At 33.6% G+C, this 18,561-nt stretch overlaps 1 protein-coding gene and 2 pseudogenes across 2 annotated transcripts; 1 reads left to right on the forward strand and 2 right to left on the reverse strand.

The window, feature by feature from the left end:
• Window positions 1-8,049: 8,049 nt before the first annotated feature.
• LOC109127374 (defensin-like protein 141) lies at window positions 8,050-8,564 on the forward strand. Its single transcript, XM_019232000.2, has 2 exons — window positions 8,050-8,152; window positions 8,278-8,564. The coding sequence occupies exons 1-2, from the start codon at window positions 8,107-8,109 to the stop codon at window positions 8,460-8,462; spliced, it is 231 nt and encodes a 76-aa protein (XP_019087545.1). The 5' UTR covers window positions 8,050-8,106; the 3' UTR covers window positions 8,463-8,564.
• Window positions 8,565-11,086: 2,522 nt separating this feature from the next.
• Window positions 11,087-12,717, reverse strand: LOC104728496 (YDG domain-containing protein At5g47160-like; annotated as a pseudogene).
• Window positions 12,718-15,253: 2,536 nt separating this feature from the next.
• LOC104724651 (YDG domain-containing protein At5g47160 pseudogene) lies at window positions 15,254-17,697 on the reverse strand (annotated as a pseudogene). The gene is made up of 2 exons (XR_015571245.1): window positions 17,539-17,697; window positions 15,254-16,870 (listed from the first exon to the last, which is right to left on the reverse strand). The product of XR_015571245.1 is annotated as a YDG domain-containing protein At5g47160 pseudogene (transcript).
• Between the last annotated feature and the right edge of the window lie 864 nt (window positions 17,698-18,561).

Consider the following 18,561-nt stretch of genomic DNA (forward strand, 5'->3'; position numbering starts at 1 on the left):
TGTTGAAGCTCTAACCATGATTGAATCATAAAATTTCAATGGTAAAAAAATCTGATCAGATCCAGAAATTTCGAGATGTGAAAGATACCTTTAACCTTGTTACAGAAAGGGCAAGCCTCGTACTAATACAGAACAACTTCATTAGCGTGAACTTCCTGACCAAGAGACGATGCGGCGGTGGCATAGAAGAACACAATCCCAGCGAATCCGCCGCAAAAGAAAGAGTTGAAATCTCCGGAAGATTTCCAAATCTTCGGGTGATATGTTCGGAGGACGAGATCGTTGTAATTGCCATGGATTGAGCGAGCCGTGCATGGATTGCGACGGACCAAGATCTCTTCACCATTTCGTCAGGAAAGAGGAAAGAGAGAGATTGGGGAAAAGAAGAAAATGAAAGAAAACATAAAAAACTGTGTTATATATTTTAACAAAATCCAATTAGAAATTGATACGTACCGTGTTTTTACTGTGTCTTCCGATACTCCGTATAGCAACGGTTCCTGCTTTTTGTGGACCATTTCTTTTAATTTTTCTTTTTTTTTGGTTTAGAAATGGTCTGAATAACCCAAAAAAACTCCACTGCCCATGCTCGAAAGATATCTCTGAACCATGATTAGACTGATAGAGATTGTTGGAGATTGCTTTTTAGATATTTTGGTAGGCTTTATAAGGCTTTTAAACACTTTATTGATTCACCCTTTTATTACCGTATCTCACGTGTTGGGCTCTGTTCCACAAACAGATCCTTTTTATATATAATAACATAAATGACAATGAAACCAATGGAAATTAGACATATCATAAATGATCCTTTTTCACACATCCACCGTGTCATTAGTCTACGAAAGAGGTCATTGTGATGCCACACGCACTTGCTGTAACTCTTATTCCAAGAATCCCAATTTGACATGACAATGGAAATTAGACATATCAAATATTGTATTATTAAAGAAATTTTCACTCATTTACACATCTAAAGTAACTCGCAAACACGTAGAGAAGCACCATAAATATAACAATCCTCACAGTAATAAGCTTCATCGTGCGAAGCTGAACAGTCTGGAATGCTTAGTATATTTGTTGAAGGAAATTGCCACAACGGACCAAATGTTTCTTGTATAGGTGGATCAAAACAAATCAAATTATCAATAAGTTTTTCACACATCTCCTCTAAAACAATAGAGTAAATTTAATGAGAACGGATACCAGCAAATCTTTCAAATATTTCTTGAAAAACAGCTCCAGCTACATCCCCCCTACCGGCGCACATTTGAAACATTGCATATGCTATAGTTGCATCAGCATTAGTTGGGACAAGTTGATCTAGCAATGACAAGGCTCCAAATACATCTTGGGATCGTGTTATCAGCCGAAGTGACTCAATATACATAGCATCTTCATTCTCAAAATGCACACAACGAATGAAAAAATTTCTCCATATCTCACCTTCAAAAATGTTTGTCATCGGGTTAAGAGACACGGGGGAGATGTTTGCTGTTTGTAATACTTCCCTCGACAAAGCAATATCCCTCCCACGTTTGTTACTCCTAATGATGGGACCTAGGTAATTGCAATCTTCATCCCCAAGCATCTTCAATATTATAAGGAAAAATGTACAGATTTCTCCTATTTCATATATCTCCCAGCAACAATCGTTCCCTTTTAAAATATTTTAATATACATTTCATTTGATTCATAGTTTTCTCTCTGGATTGTTGTAAAATAACAGTCAGACTGATCTCTGGATGATTATCTATTAATTCGTACAGATGTATATCTGTACACTTTCATAAGTGGTGGTACAAAATTGTATACATGTAAGTTCACTATTTTTTGTAGGAGACTACTTGACTTAACAAACATCTTGGTGCAGAAATGTACAGCTTTCTCTCTGGAGTATTCTAAAACAAACGCCAGATTGATATCTAGAAGGTCATCTACTAGTCTGTACAAGACCTCGTTGTACAGGAAAAGCCTGTACAGACCAATATCTGTACAGATCCTACTTAAGAAGACATACTAGGTTGTAGAGAGAGAAAGCTGAACCAAATTAACATTAGAATTTACAAAAAAATTAGCACAACCACTGCTAATACCGTACATAAGTCCAAAAGATGTTACACAAAGTAGCTAGAAATAGATAAGTTGAAAATATCATTATGGTACATAAGTGTGAACATTAGTTTTGGTCACCCTAATACATGAGCTAGGCCGCATAATCGTCTTCGCCTTCAACAAATGTGACATAGGAGTCTATTGCGTATGAGATCCTAATCCGTACAACATCATCGTCAGTGAGAGCTGCCATATCTGACATATCCATCCCGAATGAATGCATTTCTAGGAATTTAACGAAAACAAGACCATAGTCGCCATCTCCCTTGTTGTCTTATAACCCACGGGAACGAGACCAGGTAAAAGGGTCAGTAGTCAGATTTGCAGTCAATTCCGGTTTGTTCCATCTTTTCAACAGCCAAGGGATACATTCTACAACCGGCCGCATCTGGAAAGCGACGACGTCATCACCAAAAGGTTCAATGAACGGATCAAGGATCTCCACAGTTCGATGCTTCAAATTAATGATCAATCCTACCCAATGAGTACATCCCCAGTTCATGGGGACGTAAATAACATCAACATTAGTGAGAAATCCCGACTTCATTAGTTTGCTAGTGGACCTGCCTGTGACAAAAGCCTTGATGGTTGGCCCCCAGTTGTAATTGTCTTTGTCTTCACAGTTGCAAAAGTCCTGATGATGGGTGACTAGTAAGTCCAGAAACCATGTTTCTAGGAAAACAACCCGCTTTGCTGCAAAAGCTTGCGTTCTGCGTCGTAGAATCATCGACGTGAGGACATGCATATGCTGTAATACAAAACAGTTAAAGTTAACAGAGAAGGCCACAGACAATTGATAGCAAATAAAAAAACTAATATTATAAAATGGTCACCTCTGTGGTGATCCATTTGTCCTTCGTTGCAATGTCAAGGAAGTGGTTGTTGGATAGTTTATGACCTGTGCAAACGGTGTAGGACCTAGGAAGTTTGAAACGTATTAGTATGGATATTTATGAAAGAGTCAACAACATTGAGGTTTCATTCAAAATGTGAGTATCCAAAAACTTACTGATCCTTAGCCTCTTCTAGCAGTTCCTTCCATCTCTGAAACTCAGATTCGTCAACAACAGCATGTGGTGTGTAGGCTGGTTTCTTCTTGCGGCTACTAAATAGAGCCTTGATTCTAGGGTCTGCCGTGAATTCTTCATCATCCAGGAATCGAGATCGTCTTGGAATTCACTTTGGTGGAACAGGCTAGCGAGGTTTTGTTGTTTCATGAACGAAATAAGCCGGACTAATAGCGACCATAGCTGAGAGGTTCCGGTTATTGGGCACCTCTTCAGAAGTAGCTCCGTCGTTGAAATCGACCGCAACCTGTATTAACAGAGAGCTGTCATAAATAAATATTTACAGAGAGAATATTTACCTATAATTGATGTATTAAAAAAAAATTTAAACCTGTACAGGGGTTGAGGGGGAGGTTGGCTTTAATCCTGTGGAAGCATCCATGCTGTCTTCAACAACTTGATCCATAAACTTATTAGTCTCATCGTCCTCATCACGGGACTGAGGGTTTGGTTCAGCTTCCTAAACATAGTTAGTAAGAATGTCAGCAAAATGAGAGAAACTTAAAGAATCAAAATAGTACAAAGAACCTACCTGATCGCCAGTAGTAAATACGTTGGTTGGATGTTGTTTAGTTCCATCTGTGCCCTGTGGAATCGAGTATTAAGGTCTCCATGAAATTTGGAATGCAAGGAAAAAGAATAAATTTAAAACTAACCTGAGAAGTTTGCTCCCCCATCTGTACACTGATTTCTTGGGCAATACCATACATTTCCCAACTTTCATCACATACAAACCGTCCAGGGGGAGGCTGAGGTTCACCAAGTAGAGAAGATGTTCCAGATTCTTGTCTACCACTGGGAGGTTGTTTGGGTGTTCCCCTACCATCAGGGTTTGTTTCCAATCCCTTACAGTCATTCCCGAGAGGATCATGGATAGAGGCTGGATATTTGCCCACTAAACCTATAAGCACCTTCATGTCAGCGTATATATTCTTGTGTTGGGTCTCTAGCTGGGTAACAACCCAGTTCTTTAAGAGGTTGATATCAGAGAGGGTGACATAGTGTTGCAGTGACAATGGCCTACAATTATCACCGGAAGAGGAAGCACGTTTCTGAGGGGGTTTGGCTGCATTTTTTTTTCCAAAGGAGGTTTAGTAACTTCCTTTGCTTTGCTAGCAGACCGCGTAAAAGGTTTCCGCCCAACAGGTACATGTTCTATTTTTTGCTTCTTTATGGGAGGATCAAACGGTGTAACATCTTCAACATCAGAGTCTACATCATCAGGTTCTTTACTCAGCAGATCCCAAACAGGCCACTGAGAAGGAATGAACTTATGGTTTTGGGATATCAAAGACATGATCATGTTCACCTGAGGATCACTCTCCTCGTCATCCCAAGATATATCGGCTTCGTTAATGGCTCTTGCATGGAATAAGGTGTATTGCACAGACAACTAGCAAAAGTTGAAAAGGTATGGTTAATAATTGATTTAAAACATTATGAATCTGAAGAATATCAGTATTACAAACTCACCGTTTCAGATAATTCAGCATCGTTTACATCAGACTTGCGGAGAAGGATAGTGTTGAATATTGAGCCTGAAGACCTTTGCATGAAGTTTCTAAAATCCATTGGTTCCTTCAACTTACAACATATGGCAGGAATAGAATTAAGCACTTGCAGTTGGAGAGCAAGTGGGAACCCATAGCAGAGAGATGTTTGTTGGGAGAGCCTTCTCTTGAGTTCACCAAAAGGGTCATCCTTCCCAAAGTCTGGACCAAACCGGGACAAAGCCTCCTTGAAAGACAGGCGACCCCACAGGTAAGATAGGAAGAATTTCGTGTCATCCAACATCTCTACACAATCTTCAGAGATACGACCAGCGTATGCTTATGACATTTGAAATTCTTCAATTCATTCTGTGACTTATCGTGTTTTGGTTCAGTTGGCTTGGATAGAGGTAGAACCACGAGACTAGCGTTGATTTTTTAATTGGATCTCCCTGGTTAACTCATCTTACATCCGTAAATTAATAATCCTTTTGTTATTTATTTTTATAGATTTGATGTAAATACTCATTATATTTGTGAAAGCTTGAATCTGAATTTTTTGTAAGCAACATTTATATATATATATTAATGTAAGAAACACACACACACACACACACACATATATATATATATATATCCCTCTTGAAAATCCTTAATTGGCATTTTCTACATTAATATATAAGATCATGCTTTAAACAAAGTTTTTTTTCGATAAAAATTGGTTTAAATCATACTTATAAATTAGTTTAAAAAAAATATACTTAACTTTTAAAGCATAAATTAGTACCCCATAATTAAAATACTTTTCAACAAGAATTTTAAATATTCTAAAATAATTTAAGTTCCTAACAGAAAATGTAAATGCTCGATGGGTATGTGATAGAGCGGATTTGAGTTTACATAAATATGATTATATTTTTTGTAAACAAGTTGTCTACACACATAAATTACGATTATGTACCAAAAAATAAATTGTCGTGCGATATTATGCGGGTTAAATCCTACAATTATCAATCAAAATACAATTTTATAATTTAAACACTAAACAAAATTAATAAACAAATACAACTTAAATTTAAATCTTTTGGTTATCTAGCGGTGTGTTACAGGTTAAGTCCTAAACTTAATAATCAAAATACAATTATATTTTTTTAAACACTAAACTTTTTTTAACATATAGACTTAATTTTAAAATTTCGATTACAAAGAAATCGTCCCACGATGTACCGCGGATTAAAACCTAGTATATATGTATATATATATATATATATTTGAAGTACATTTTGGATTCTACCATTTTATTTGTACTTATTTACAAAGTTAATCCCTAATAAATTTCCAAAAATATCATTACTTTAGATTTTGTTTTCTAAATATTTTACATTTCATTCCAAAAAAAAAAATATAGCAAAATCAATATGGAAACAGAAACTGTCATATATTTAACCACATCTTCTATTGTGTTTTGAAGATATTCTACCTCTTAGTCCTTTGCAAATAATGAAAACAACAATTTGATTTCCATTTTGTTTTTTAAAACATATGAGCTTTGATTTTTAATGTAAGAAGAACTTTGATTCAAATTTATATAAATATTATATTTTTTTTATTTATTTTTAAATATTATTTAAATTTATTTAAATATTATAATTAATATATATAAACTTAATAAAATTTTAAAATATTATGAATATGTAAAATTAAAAAAGTTTAAAATACATGTTGGTTATATAGTAAATGAGTTATAAAAAGGACATGTTGGAATTAAAAAAAATATCATTAAATTCGTGTTAACACGGATTAAATCCTCATTTTATTATTTGTAAACACTATTAATATTAAAATACTTGACATATAAAATTAAGTTGATTTAACTAAGATTGTGTAATAATTAAATCATTAAGAAAAATGTGACTTAATCATATAGTATAAATGACTTATTATGTATTTAGATCCTTTATTTTTGTTATAATACTTAAAAATCAAAATGGAATCTCAAACACTAAACAAAACAAACTAAATATAACAAAAAAATGATCATGTCGTATATTACGGGTAAAAAAAATTAATATAAATATTTAGCCGCACAAACGGCCAGAAAATTTAGTTATTCCTCTATTTACAAAACATCCAATATTTAAATTAAAAATACAATATAAAATATAAATAATAATAAAAATTATATACATGTGGTGTATAACGGGTTAAAATCTAGTTAGTATAATAACAATAGATTTCATGAGTTTTTTTTTTTAAATTATAATTGAATAACATAGGATTTGTAAATTTTACGCAAATCATTTAAAATATCAAGTTAAATACACCCATACCCCAAAATTCAAAATCTTTTAAATCTTTTACATGTTGTATGTTTTGCGGGAAACAACGTTGGTCAGATCTTTTTTGAAATAAAATATTTTTTTTTTTGAAAATGCTATGTAAAAATATGGTCAATCAATATCATAAATTAATAATCAAATAAACTAATATATATATATATATATATATATATATATAACTAAAAAAATATAGTGAAATATGACTCTATTGTTGTTTGTCTATTCTTGAATTTGTATTCTTGTTGGAGTTCATTTGTAATCTTTTTCATTGTTGTATTTTCAAATCACATAAAAAAATATGAAGAGTCCTAGATATGATAATTGCTTTTTATTAATTGGTTTTAAAGGTAATGCAATATCTTTTTTGACTTCATCATTATCATGAAGGATAGTAGTAGCAATTTCTTCTAAACTCTAAACTTCTAACATTTATCATTTTTATCTAGATAATCTAATAAACAATTGACATTCATCCTATTAAGATAACCAAGATTATAAATTAAGAAAATTCTTTAAAAATGTGAATGATAACAAAAGTATCTTATTTTGTGATAGAACATTTTCAATATGAAAATGATCAAATCTATTCATAAATTAATATTTTATTAATTTAACGATAAATTAAAGCTTCTATAAATTAATAAAATTTTACGGTCCCGAACTTATTAATTTATAGAGGTTTTTACTGTATCAAACTAGATTACCTCATTTTCTTTTACTTTGGAAAGGGATTACCTCTTTCTTTTTGGTCAACGACTATATTGTAAGAAAATATGAATTATAAATTGGTTAGGAAATTTGGATACAGTTTCCTTTTTCTTTTGGACAAATAATACAGTTTCTTTAAGTGAGATATAATCGTGATTATATATACTCTATGAGCTAATCTATTGTTGTCAAAATATATACTCTAAATGAAAAGATTTTTAAAAATTTCTTACCAAAAATTCATCAATAAAATTTTCAAAAATCCGTATTCATTTATTTTCTGATATCATATATATATGTTCCGGTGATATTTATTTGTGCACTACCACCCACAACCACTATTGCCATTATATTTGTAATTCAAAAACTCTAAATTATCACACAAAAATGACCAAATCCATCGTTTGTGCTTTGTTCATCATTTTTATTCTAGGTTTCTTTTTTAATATATTGTATCATATCATTTCTAAATCTCATTTAAAAATCATGTGTTTTATATTTTTCGAAAACAAAAAAGAAACTGATAATTTTTATGTTATTATGATTATATTTGTGTAGGGATGATGGTGAATGAGATTGAAGGACAAAAACAAGGACGATGCAACGAGGTTTTAAAAGAAATAGATTGTGGTGCTGGCAACTGTAGCGCTCTGTGCCTACAGAAACGGAAGGGCTTGGGTCGATGCGTCACACCAGAAGGCCAGGACACCCTCAAATGCTATTGTTATTATCCTTGCGTTTAAAGTCTTTTATTTTATTTTATATATCATCTGATCTATATCTTTCAATTATAATAAATTAAAACTAATTAATAAATCATGTTTACTTGCTATCCATTTTAGATAGATGAAATATGACTAACTGTTCTCGACCTTCTCAAACTAATCTAGAAACTGAAAATGTGAACCCTAAATCAACTAAAAAAACATTTTACAAGAAGATAAAAATAAACAAAAAATCATCATATAAAAATTAACAAAACTTTTGGTATCATATTTCAAATAATATATATATATATATATATTTTAAATCCCCAAACCTATGGAGGGGTTCGAGACTAATCTCGCTGGGAGAGGGTATCCTACGGGTAGGATCCCCCATGTATGCAAATAGACCGTACGCAATGGATTCATACCCATGTGGCTAAAGGGATAAAGCTGAATAATTCTGCGTTTGGGGAGAATCGATCCCTGGTCTACCCCAACAAAGCGACTCTTCCACCAAGGCTACCACTAGCCCGCCCACCACCACGTGGTTAATAATTTTTTTTTTTTTTTTTTTTAACTTCATATTTCAAATAATTGAAAATAGTCTAACAAGAAATTTATGTGTTGTACATTGGATATGAAGACTAAACAATTTTGGAGCTCCATCTGATAGATGATAGCTATAAGAACGACAACCTCATTAAATTGACAAATATCAACTAAATTAATCCCCGATACAGGAGGTTCTCGTTCCTTAAACATATATAGTGTAAATCTGTTTTTCATCATTGTTGTATTTGTTTGTGTATGAATGATATTGTTATTAGAGGTTTAAATTTGTAATTTAATTAAAAATATCAAGAAAAATAAATAACTAAGTTCAAATTGAGTATAATTTTAAAAATAAAGTGGAATTTTAAATTAGTTAATTGCATTTTATGTAAATCATCATATAAAAAAATTTCAGTTAAGATCATATACTAAGATTCAAAGAAACATGATTTAAATCTTGACCATTGGAGGAGAAGGAAATGAAACGGTTGTGACTGGTTGCAGATTACAAAGTAAATACAGTAAAACCTCTATAAATTAATAAGGTCGAGACCATGAAGTTTTATTAATTTATAGAGGTTGAAATTTATTGATTAATTTTTCGATAAATTAATAAAATGTTAATCTATGAAGAGATTTTTTAATTTTCACAGTTTAAAAAAATTTCTATCACAACAAAAGATACTTTTGTCATAATTCATATTTTTATAGAATTTTTTAATTTATAGTTTTCGCTATCGTGATAGGATTGATAACAATAATTAACTAGATTATCCAGGTGAAAATGATAAATGTTCATAAGTTCAGAGTTTATATGAAATTGATGCTACTATCTTTGATGGTGATGATGAATTTGAAGAAGATCTTGCGGAAACAATTATCTAGGACTCTCCATAACTTTTGGATGCAATTTGAGAAGACAACACCAAAAGTTTTTTAATGCAATGAGAAAATTTTTAGAGATAAACTCCAACAAGAATACAAATTCACAAAATAGGCAAACAATAATAGAGTCGTATTTCACTAAATTTTCTTAGATATATATATATATATAATTTATATCATTATTGATTTATAATATCGGTGAGACCATATTCTTACATAGGATTTCCAAAAAAAATATTATCTTATTATTTTATCGAATTGTGCCATTTTTTACACCAGCCCAACTTGGAACAAAAAAAATTATTAATTTAGTGCGAGTATTAATTTAAAGAGTATTAATTTGTAGAGGTTTTATTGTATAGTTTCTTTTGTGTTTTGTTTGTTTGTTTTATGTATTATGAAAAACATCAAACAATTTATTTATGTATACAATAACTTATAATCATATTTTTTGATACATTTTATGATCTGTTTTGATATTTTTAAAGAGTTACATAAGAAAAAACTTGAAAAATTAGAGATACCAATAAATCCTAAAATTAGTTTAATTTGGTAAAGTAAATGAGTTGTGAACATTTGTCACAAACATTAATTTTGTAGATAGAGAGAAATGAAAAAAAGGTTTAGGTATCGTAAAAAAGTTGTAAGGTATCGTAAAGGCATTTGGTTGAATTCAGACAGATTGAGATTATGTACGGTTACCTAACCTGACCCGACTAATTGATCGGTTATCAAATTAACTCGATTAAACAAAAATTATAACGAAAGTATAGTAAAATACCAAAATTAATTCGGTTTTAACTGATTTAACCAGTTTTAACCGATATTAACAGGAGAAACCCAACAACTTGTTTCAATACGAAAGAAATTCATTAACCAAGAAAACCTGAAACCCAACCCAACCTAACCCGAAGATCTGAACTCGCAGGTTTGTGATACACAGTAGGAATCACTGAGTAAATTTCTCAACAATATTAAAAAAATAAAGGAGAGAAGAATATTGGTTCTCCTTTCACACATATCATGATCTGATTGGTTTCTTTTTCTTTTTCTTAAAATTTGAATTAAATAATAGTTAAATTATATTAAAAATATTAAAATAATATATTTGAGAGACTTATAGAGTTTCTACCAATGTTGATGTTTAAAGAAGTACTATCCTACCGAAAACTAAAAGACACAAAGTTTCATATCAAACTAACATTTCAAAAGTCTATATTGAATTAAGGTTGACCAACTATTCTGCTAAGCTTAAACTTGAAAATAGTGTTACCTTGAGGCTTTTTCTCTTCCGAGTACTTGTCAACTATATATAACCCACCATACATATAATCCTTTCCTCTATGATCCAATCTCTTTTTGCCTAGGATCACTCGCACCAGAGTATTTTTCTTAATGTTATTAGCTAAAGCCAAATTTCCTCCAACAAGCTTTTGATCTTTGATTGCTTTCTGATCCTTGCTCTTCACGTTACCTCCTTGACCACAATAGATCATCACACCATTAACGAATCTATCGTCGTAATCATTACCTTCAGATGAAACAATGCTAGTAGCTAGTTCCATGGTTCCTTTCTTCATGTAATCAATCCCACCCATGATGTTGAAGTGAAGACTGATTACATTGAGTTCTGCTTTGAATTGAAATTTGTCTCCAACCTCGACTCCAGGGATTGGTCCAATCATCTTTTGACAGTTCACTTGCATCCCCATTTCACTGAGAATAGTTGAGTTTGGTAATGTATCCTACTTTTGGCAGTCTTGGATTCACCTCTTCGTATTGCATTGTCACAATCGAGCTCATCAAACACAGGTTTGAAATGACGTAACACCTTGAGAACTTTCTCATGTGGGCTAAGATCTTTGAATATCCGGTTTAGTTGTATAGTCGGAATGACTCTAATTTGATTCAACTGTCTTACGTCTTTGTGTTGAGATGGTTTATAAGCATCGACTCTTAGTCTAACCGCAACAACATTACTCAACTTCTTGTTCGCTGGTGAGTATCCATCATTAGCTCTTGGTCTTAATGTAGTTTCATTACACAAATTCTTCTTCGCCGGGGAATATTTATATTTTGGCACAATTCTGGCTACAAAAGGATCCTTGTGAAAGTTACCAAAATGAAGTCTTCTTTTGCTTTGAGAAGCCATTACCTTAATACTTTCGTCAGCTCTTAGAGGTATCTGCAAACCTTTGGATAACTGATAGGATCGAGTTTACTCTTTTAGTTATCTCCTTAGTAATAGGAGAAGTAGTGTCTCCACTTCCCACTTTCTTATTTCCTTGTTTGTAGGATCGTGAGCGATCAATGCTTTTTGTATTTAAAGACATGTACTTCAACAGAGAAGTTATGAAGAGAAAATTGCAGTAACTTGTTCTAAAGTCTTTGAGAACCAAAGTGTTCTTGTCCTGTGTTCTTGATAACATTGATTGTCCTAAATTGGGACCTATCAATAACTTCTGAAAGTTAACATGGGAATCCATTAGCCTAATACCTTCCTCTTAGCTTAGAGGTTTCAATTTACTTTCAGAAAGTAAAGGAACCTTCCTCTTAACTGGAGGAAATTTCCCATTGCCAACATTACCATTGCCTCCTACATGGAAGCCAGCTTTCTTCATAATCAAATCAAACGATTCGGCTTCCTTAGGGCTATGGTAATTTTGATGACTAACACCAACACGATTGCTATCTTCATGACCATTTAAATATCCTCTTTTGTCTCACTTATAAGAGCAACTCCATCACTACCAATCTCACTTCTCTCATTTTTAACAATAAATTGTGGAAAATCTCTAACCGAAGAGACCTTTCGTTACTTATAAGAAGAGGAGATCCTTTGAATCATCATCATCCTACAATGTGCACAAAATCAATTGTTTGGTAAAAAAAGATGAAACCCTTATAACAAATCTCTACCCCCACACATAAACCATAAGAAATCAAGAAAATATGAAATTTTTAACTCATGTTCAAACATATATAATTCCAAAAAAATGACATGTGTAACAAGGATCATATAAATATTGAAATCTAACAATAATTTCAAGAAAGTGACATGTGTAACAATGCAAACACAATAAATATTGAACTCTTACAATAACACTAAGGGAACAACTGTAACACTCTACCCTGCTACTCCACCGGATGAGCATAACTTGTCTCCGATATTTTTAAATGCTTACCACAATGGAAGCTTGTCTAGACTTTTGGGATGCATGAGTAAACATGTTTATTCAGTAAAGATGATCACATTTACTTACATGAACCTAAACATTCGTCTAGTCCCAATGAACATAACTCGCAATGAAAGATAGATAAACCACTTACACCACATAATCTAGCAATTTAACAAATCACAAAATCTAGCATGCAAAGTTCCTTGCAATTATTGTCAAACACGTATTAAGTAGCATCAGTCAATCTAGGTACCTAACTCGACCTTAGTGTTCCTAGAACAACATAATTAGAAGCATATGCAAGGGTCTACAATCCTACCTCGACATTGGTGTGGCAGGCATTCTAGGGTTAGCAACAACATGAGGGGGATCTTTCCTCCTTCCATCACCCGATCCAATATTAACTTCCACACACTCAATCATCCTTTGTAGATCTAAGGTTTTACAGAGAGATTAAGCTAAGATCTAAGGTTTTAAGGAATTAGCGATTTCAAATAGGTTTAACTTACAATTTAGGTTTAGGATATCCTCTCTCTAACTCTTATTGCCTTTCTATCTCCTTATGGCAGAGACAACATATTGACGACGGTGGCTAGGGCTCGGGCGTGGGTGGTAGGGTTTTGGATACAGGTCTTTCTTTATAGTTTTTAGCTTGTGACTAAAGTTAAAACTAAGGAGATAATCTATCTATTTATAAAGATACTAATAGATTAGGTTTCCTTTTTTAACGGGTTTAAAGTTTTATTTTAACTAAAGGCTTTGTTAAACAATTATTGATTTTCACTAAGGGGTCTTAATGGGCTGGCAAAGATTTTTTTTTTAAAACTGAGCCTTTTTTTTCAGAAACAAAGTCACGGAGGAATGTCTCAGACTAGAAGAGGAACTAATGCAAAGTCAGTAAGAAAATTTCGAGATCGTGTTGGTGTAGAAGACTGGCACAAGTGGGGATACAAGTGAGCGACGTAATCAGGCTTTACAGACTTCTGAATACTCATTCTCACCTTGGTCATCAAGACTAAACTCCGTAATCCCCAATCGCCCAAAGTTTCTGTGTCTTACCGAGAGATTCTCCAGTTCGGCAGACTTTTCACTTTCTGTTTGTTTACAAGGGATCCTAAAACACATGAAGAACACGAACTACTAGTGGAAGGAGAGAGACATTACGCTTTCTGTTTGTTTTCAAAACATAATCTTCCTTAAATGCATATGATCTAATAATATTTGTATTACATTTTTAAAATTTTTTGTTTGATTCATCGTTCTAGCGCAGTCTGTGCATGGCCATCTTTTTTTAGCTCGGCTAGCTCCTCTTCGATGAAAATCTCATCAATCATCATCCAAGGAGAGGTTCTTCTTCCTGCACTGCCACATGAACAAGTCTCCTTTGCAGACAACTTGGGATGCGCAAATGTGAAATCATTGATCAATTCTTTCACCGCAGTGAATTGCTTCATTAGCAGACGTATCAGATAAAGTTTCCTTTGCCGAGTACTCTTAAACGATCTCTCAAAGGAACCACCACTGTAGTAGACCTGTCATTTTTAGAACAAATAAGAGAGGAATCATTTAAAATATTCATTAGAGTACTGATTACTGCAAGTGGAAGAAGAGCATCCTATTCCTCCTCCTACAAGAAAGAAAAATTTACAAAACAAAAGCGAGGAAGTCAATGCAATGCAAGTCAAGAAGGATAAACAAGAGTCAGTCAGTCAGTCAGGTTGAAAGGCTCAAAAGCTTTTGAAGACAAACGAATGACAAGACAATTCAACAAGGATATTGTTAATTTGTTTTAGATCCATCGTTAAAACAAGTGTTGACTGATGCACATTTTGGTGTCAAACCCAACTAAATGAACTCTTAATTAGTAGTAGCAAGCAAAAGAAGAGATCGAACAAGGAAGTTAGTAGTTTACTTCCATCTATTATGCTCTGTGTCTAAACAAACACTCTCGATATCAAAGTTCTTCTAAATTGATAATATAGCTAATCAAAGAAACAGAGAGAAGAATTAAGGAAGAAACTCAGATTCAATTCTTTTTTTTTTGTCTCTGTTTAAGATTTTAACACAAAAAGAGTCTAAGATTTCAAGGGTAGGAACAAAAGTGAAACAAAACTCGTTCAGTTCAGTTTCGTGTGTTTTCGTTTTTTGGCGGCTTTGTTGTATCAGTTAAAGTTCTATGTACCGTCAATACAATTATGAAATTCAGAAACATTTCAGAAACAAAGAACTATCATTCATTATGTAAAAAACATCAGAAGCATCATTGTATTTGTACAATACAAGATCCTGAACCTACTGCAAAAAGAAAGAAAAGAAAATTCCCAAACCACACTACGGTCTGATATTACAGGTCCCTGACCTACTACATAAAGTAATCTTCACACTAATCGTTTGAACAAGTCACAAGAAGGTTGACCAGCTATTCTACTAAGCTCAAACTTGTACATGATGTTACCGTGAGGTCCTTTCTCTGTCCAGTACTTGTCAACCATGTATAGACCATCATACACATAATCCTTTCCTCTATGGTCCGATCTCTCTTTGCCAAGTATCACTCGCACTGGAGTCTTTCTCTCCATGCTATTAGCTAAAGCCAAGTTTCCCGCAACAAGCTTCTGATCTTTGATTACTTTGTGACCTCCTTCACCACAGTAAAACATCACATCAGAACCACAACTATCGGTGTAACCACTACCTTCCGATGAAACAATGCTCGTAGCTACTTTCATGTTCCCATCCTCCATGTAATCAATCCCACCCCTCATGTTAAAGTGAAGACCTATTATGTTGAGCTCTGCTTTGAATTGATACTCATCTCCAACCTCGATTCCAGGGACTGGTCCAATCATCTTTTCCTCGTTCAGTTGCATCCCTCTTTCCATGAGAACCTTCCGAGTCCTGAGATGTGCCCTGCTCGCTGCAGTCTTTGATTCACCTCGTCGTGGTACCTTGTCACGATCGAACTCATCATGCACAAGCTTGAAAATACGCAACACCTTGAGAACTTTCTCGCGTGGGCTAAGATCTTTGGTAATCCGGTTTTGTTGTATAGCCCGGGGGATGAATCCAAGTTCATTTGACCGTCTTTCATGTCTGTGTTGAGTTGGTTTATGAGCATTGGTCATTGGTCTTAACACAGCTGCATTACTCAACTTCTTCTTAGCCAATGGTGAGTGTCTATGTTTCTGCACAGCATTGGCTCTTAATCTTGAAGCAGTTGCATTACTCAACGTCTTATTCACCGGTGAGTGTCTAGGTATCTGTAAACCTTTGGATAACTTGTGAAAGTTACCATGGGAAGCCATTAGCCTAATACCTTCCTCTTCGCTTAGAGGTTTCACTTTACTTTCAGAAAGTAAAGGAACCTTCCTCTTAGCTGGAGGAAATTTCCCATTGCCAACATTACCAATGAAGCCAGCTTTCTTCATAATCGAATAAAACGATTCGACTTCCTTATTAGGCCTATGGTAATCGTGACGAGCAACACCGCCAACACATTTGCTATCTTCATAACCATTCTTCAGATCACTTTCGACAGCAACATCATCACTTCCAATCTCACTTGTCTCATTCTTAACAGTAAAGTGTGCAAAATCTCTAACAGCAGAGACCTTTTGTCGCTTAAAAGAAGGGGAGGTCCTGTGATGAGCAACACATTTGGTATCATCTCCATATCCATGGAAATCCTCCTCTTTGGTCTCACGTATGACTGCGACATGAGCACCACCAAACTCATCTTTTGCAGTAAAAGGAGGAAAATCTTTAACAGCAGCGACTTTTCGTCGCTTTAAAGCAGGGGAGGTCCTTTGAATCATCATCATCATCATCCTACAATATGTGCACAAAATCAACTGTTCTTGGTAAACAACTAAAGCACTATGTGATTCCACAAACTCTAAAAGACACTTTAAAAAGAAACAATCGAAGGAGAACCATCAAAATCTTTCTCTCATCCCCACACATAAGGATTCAAGAGAAAGATGAAGTTTTTTAACTCAGAATCAAGCATAAAATCCCAAGAAAACGACGACATGGGTAACAACAAGAATCGTATATTCTAAAGTAGGATATAGAAGAGGCAAGTAGTGTGAACACAATAAGTATTGTGTGATCTCTAACAACAAGACAAAGGGTAAATACGAAGATGACGGAAAGTGAAAAAAAAAATTTGAAATTCGAACCGTTATCAAGTGTAAAAATCATCAAAATTGTAAAAAATTACGAACCTTGATCTTAACAAAGTCAAAGACTTGATTTTTATAGCAAACCCTAACAAAACAAAAATTGAAGAAAATGGCAGAACAAGGAACGCCTAAAGGGTTCGAAAAGTCTAAAACTTGCATTGAATTTTACAGGAAACAAAAAATGTGAAATTAAAACCAAAGACCACCATGCGAGTAGAAGAAACAAGGTTGAAGAACAAATAAAGCAAAATTATAGAGCGTCTAACACAATTAGGACAAAAAAAGCAGGAAAACAAAAAAGATTCACCGAACCAGAGAAGCAGAGAATCTTGCGAGGAAGACGACGAAGACGAGTAACAACAATTGATTTCGTCTTCTTCTTATCTTGATTCTGGATTCTTCTAGATGATAATCTCTGAGGCTCGGAAAATGAGAGAGACGAAGTGACTAAACAGAGTGCTTAGGAGAGGCGGTTTCAACTAATCATGTGTTTTGGATTTTAAATCTCTTTTTTTTTTTGTTTTTTAACGGAGCCACTAAAGTCACTCACTAACAAGTAACAACGCCATTAATTTTCAGTTATAAGTTTTAAAGCGAATTATAAGCAACTAATTACTCCGTCATGATTAGAATTTTTTTTTAATGTTTACGTTATATACCAAATGAGTAGTGGTGTTTTAAGTTCTCTCTATAGCATTTAATTTTTGTTTCTCATCTACTTTATTACTAGTACTAGTTTCAAAAACTCCTAACTCTTAGGCTGCAAATGCTGCAAATGGTACTCAAAATTGAAAAAATAGATCGAACAAAATTGGGTTGAATATTCATCTCCAAAATACTGGTTGAACAAGTTAAACATTTTTGATTTAGAATTAATTTATTTTTTCAACTTTTTAAGTTGAACAGGCTGAATAAGTTTTTCCAATCTCTTCAACTTTTTCAATGTAAATCGTGAAAATTGGTTGAATAATTTTTTTCAACCTGTTCAATCTCTTCAACCATGCAACCATTTGCACCCTTAGAGTACTCCCATATATTTTCTTTTACTATATATTTCTGTTTTACTTGGGTTTTAATGTTTTTTTGTACTATAATAAAATGGAATATTGGAATAAAGAAAATAGACATTTGCAAAAATAACCTTTTTAATATATGTCCAAAGGGACGTGGTGGGAAAATTGACGTGGTTTTATAGAGGTGTAGAGGTGTAGAGGTGTCGGCTAACACAAGCTAGGGTTTCGGAGATGTCGAGCGAAATGTCGTTCGACACTAGTTGTGGTGTCGGTCGACACCATTCTTCAGTGGGGGCTGATAATGCAAATGCTTTGTTTATTA

Source organism: Camelina sativa, chromosome 11, assembly GCF_030686135.1.
Source record: "Camelina sativa cultivar CO46 ecotype springtype chromosome 11, ASM3068613v1".
Classification (NCBI taxonomy): Eukaryota; Viridiplantae; Streptophyta; class Magnoliopsida; order Brassicales; family Brassicaceae; genus Camelina; species Camelina sativa.

What these genes read in the sequence shown, in the direction of transcription:
- LOC109127374 (XM_019232000.2), top strand. Translation starts at nt 8,107, where the DNA reads ATGACCAAATCCATCGTTTGTGCTTTGTTCATCATTTTTATTCTAG. An exon ending in GTTCATCATTTTTATTCTAG is followed by an intron (nt 8,153 to 8,277) that starts GTTTCTTTTTTA and finishes ATATTTGTGTAG; the next exon opens with GGATGATGGTGAATGAGATT.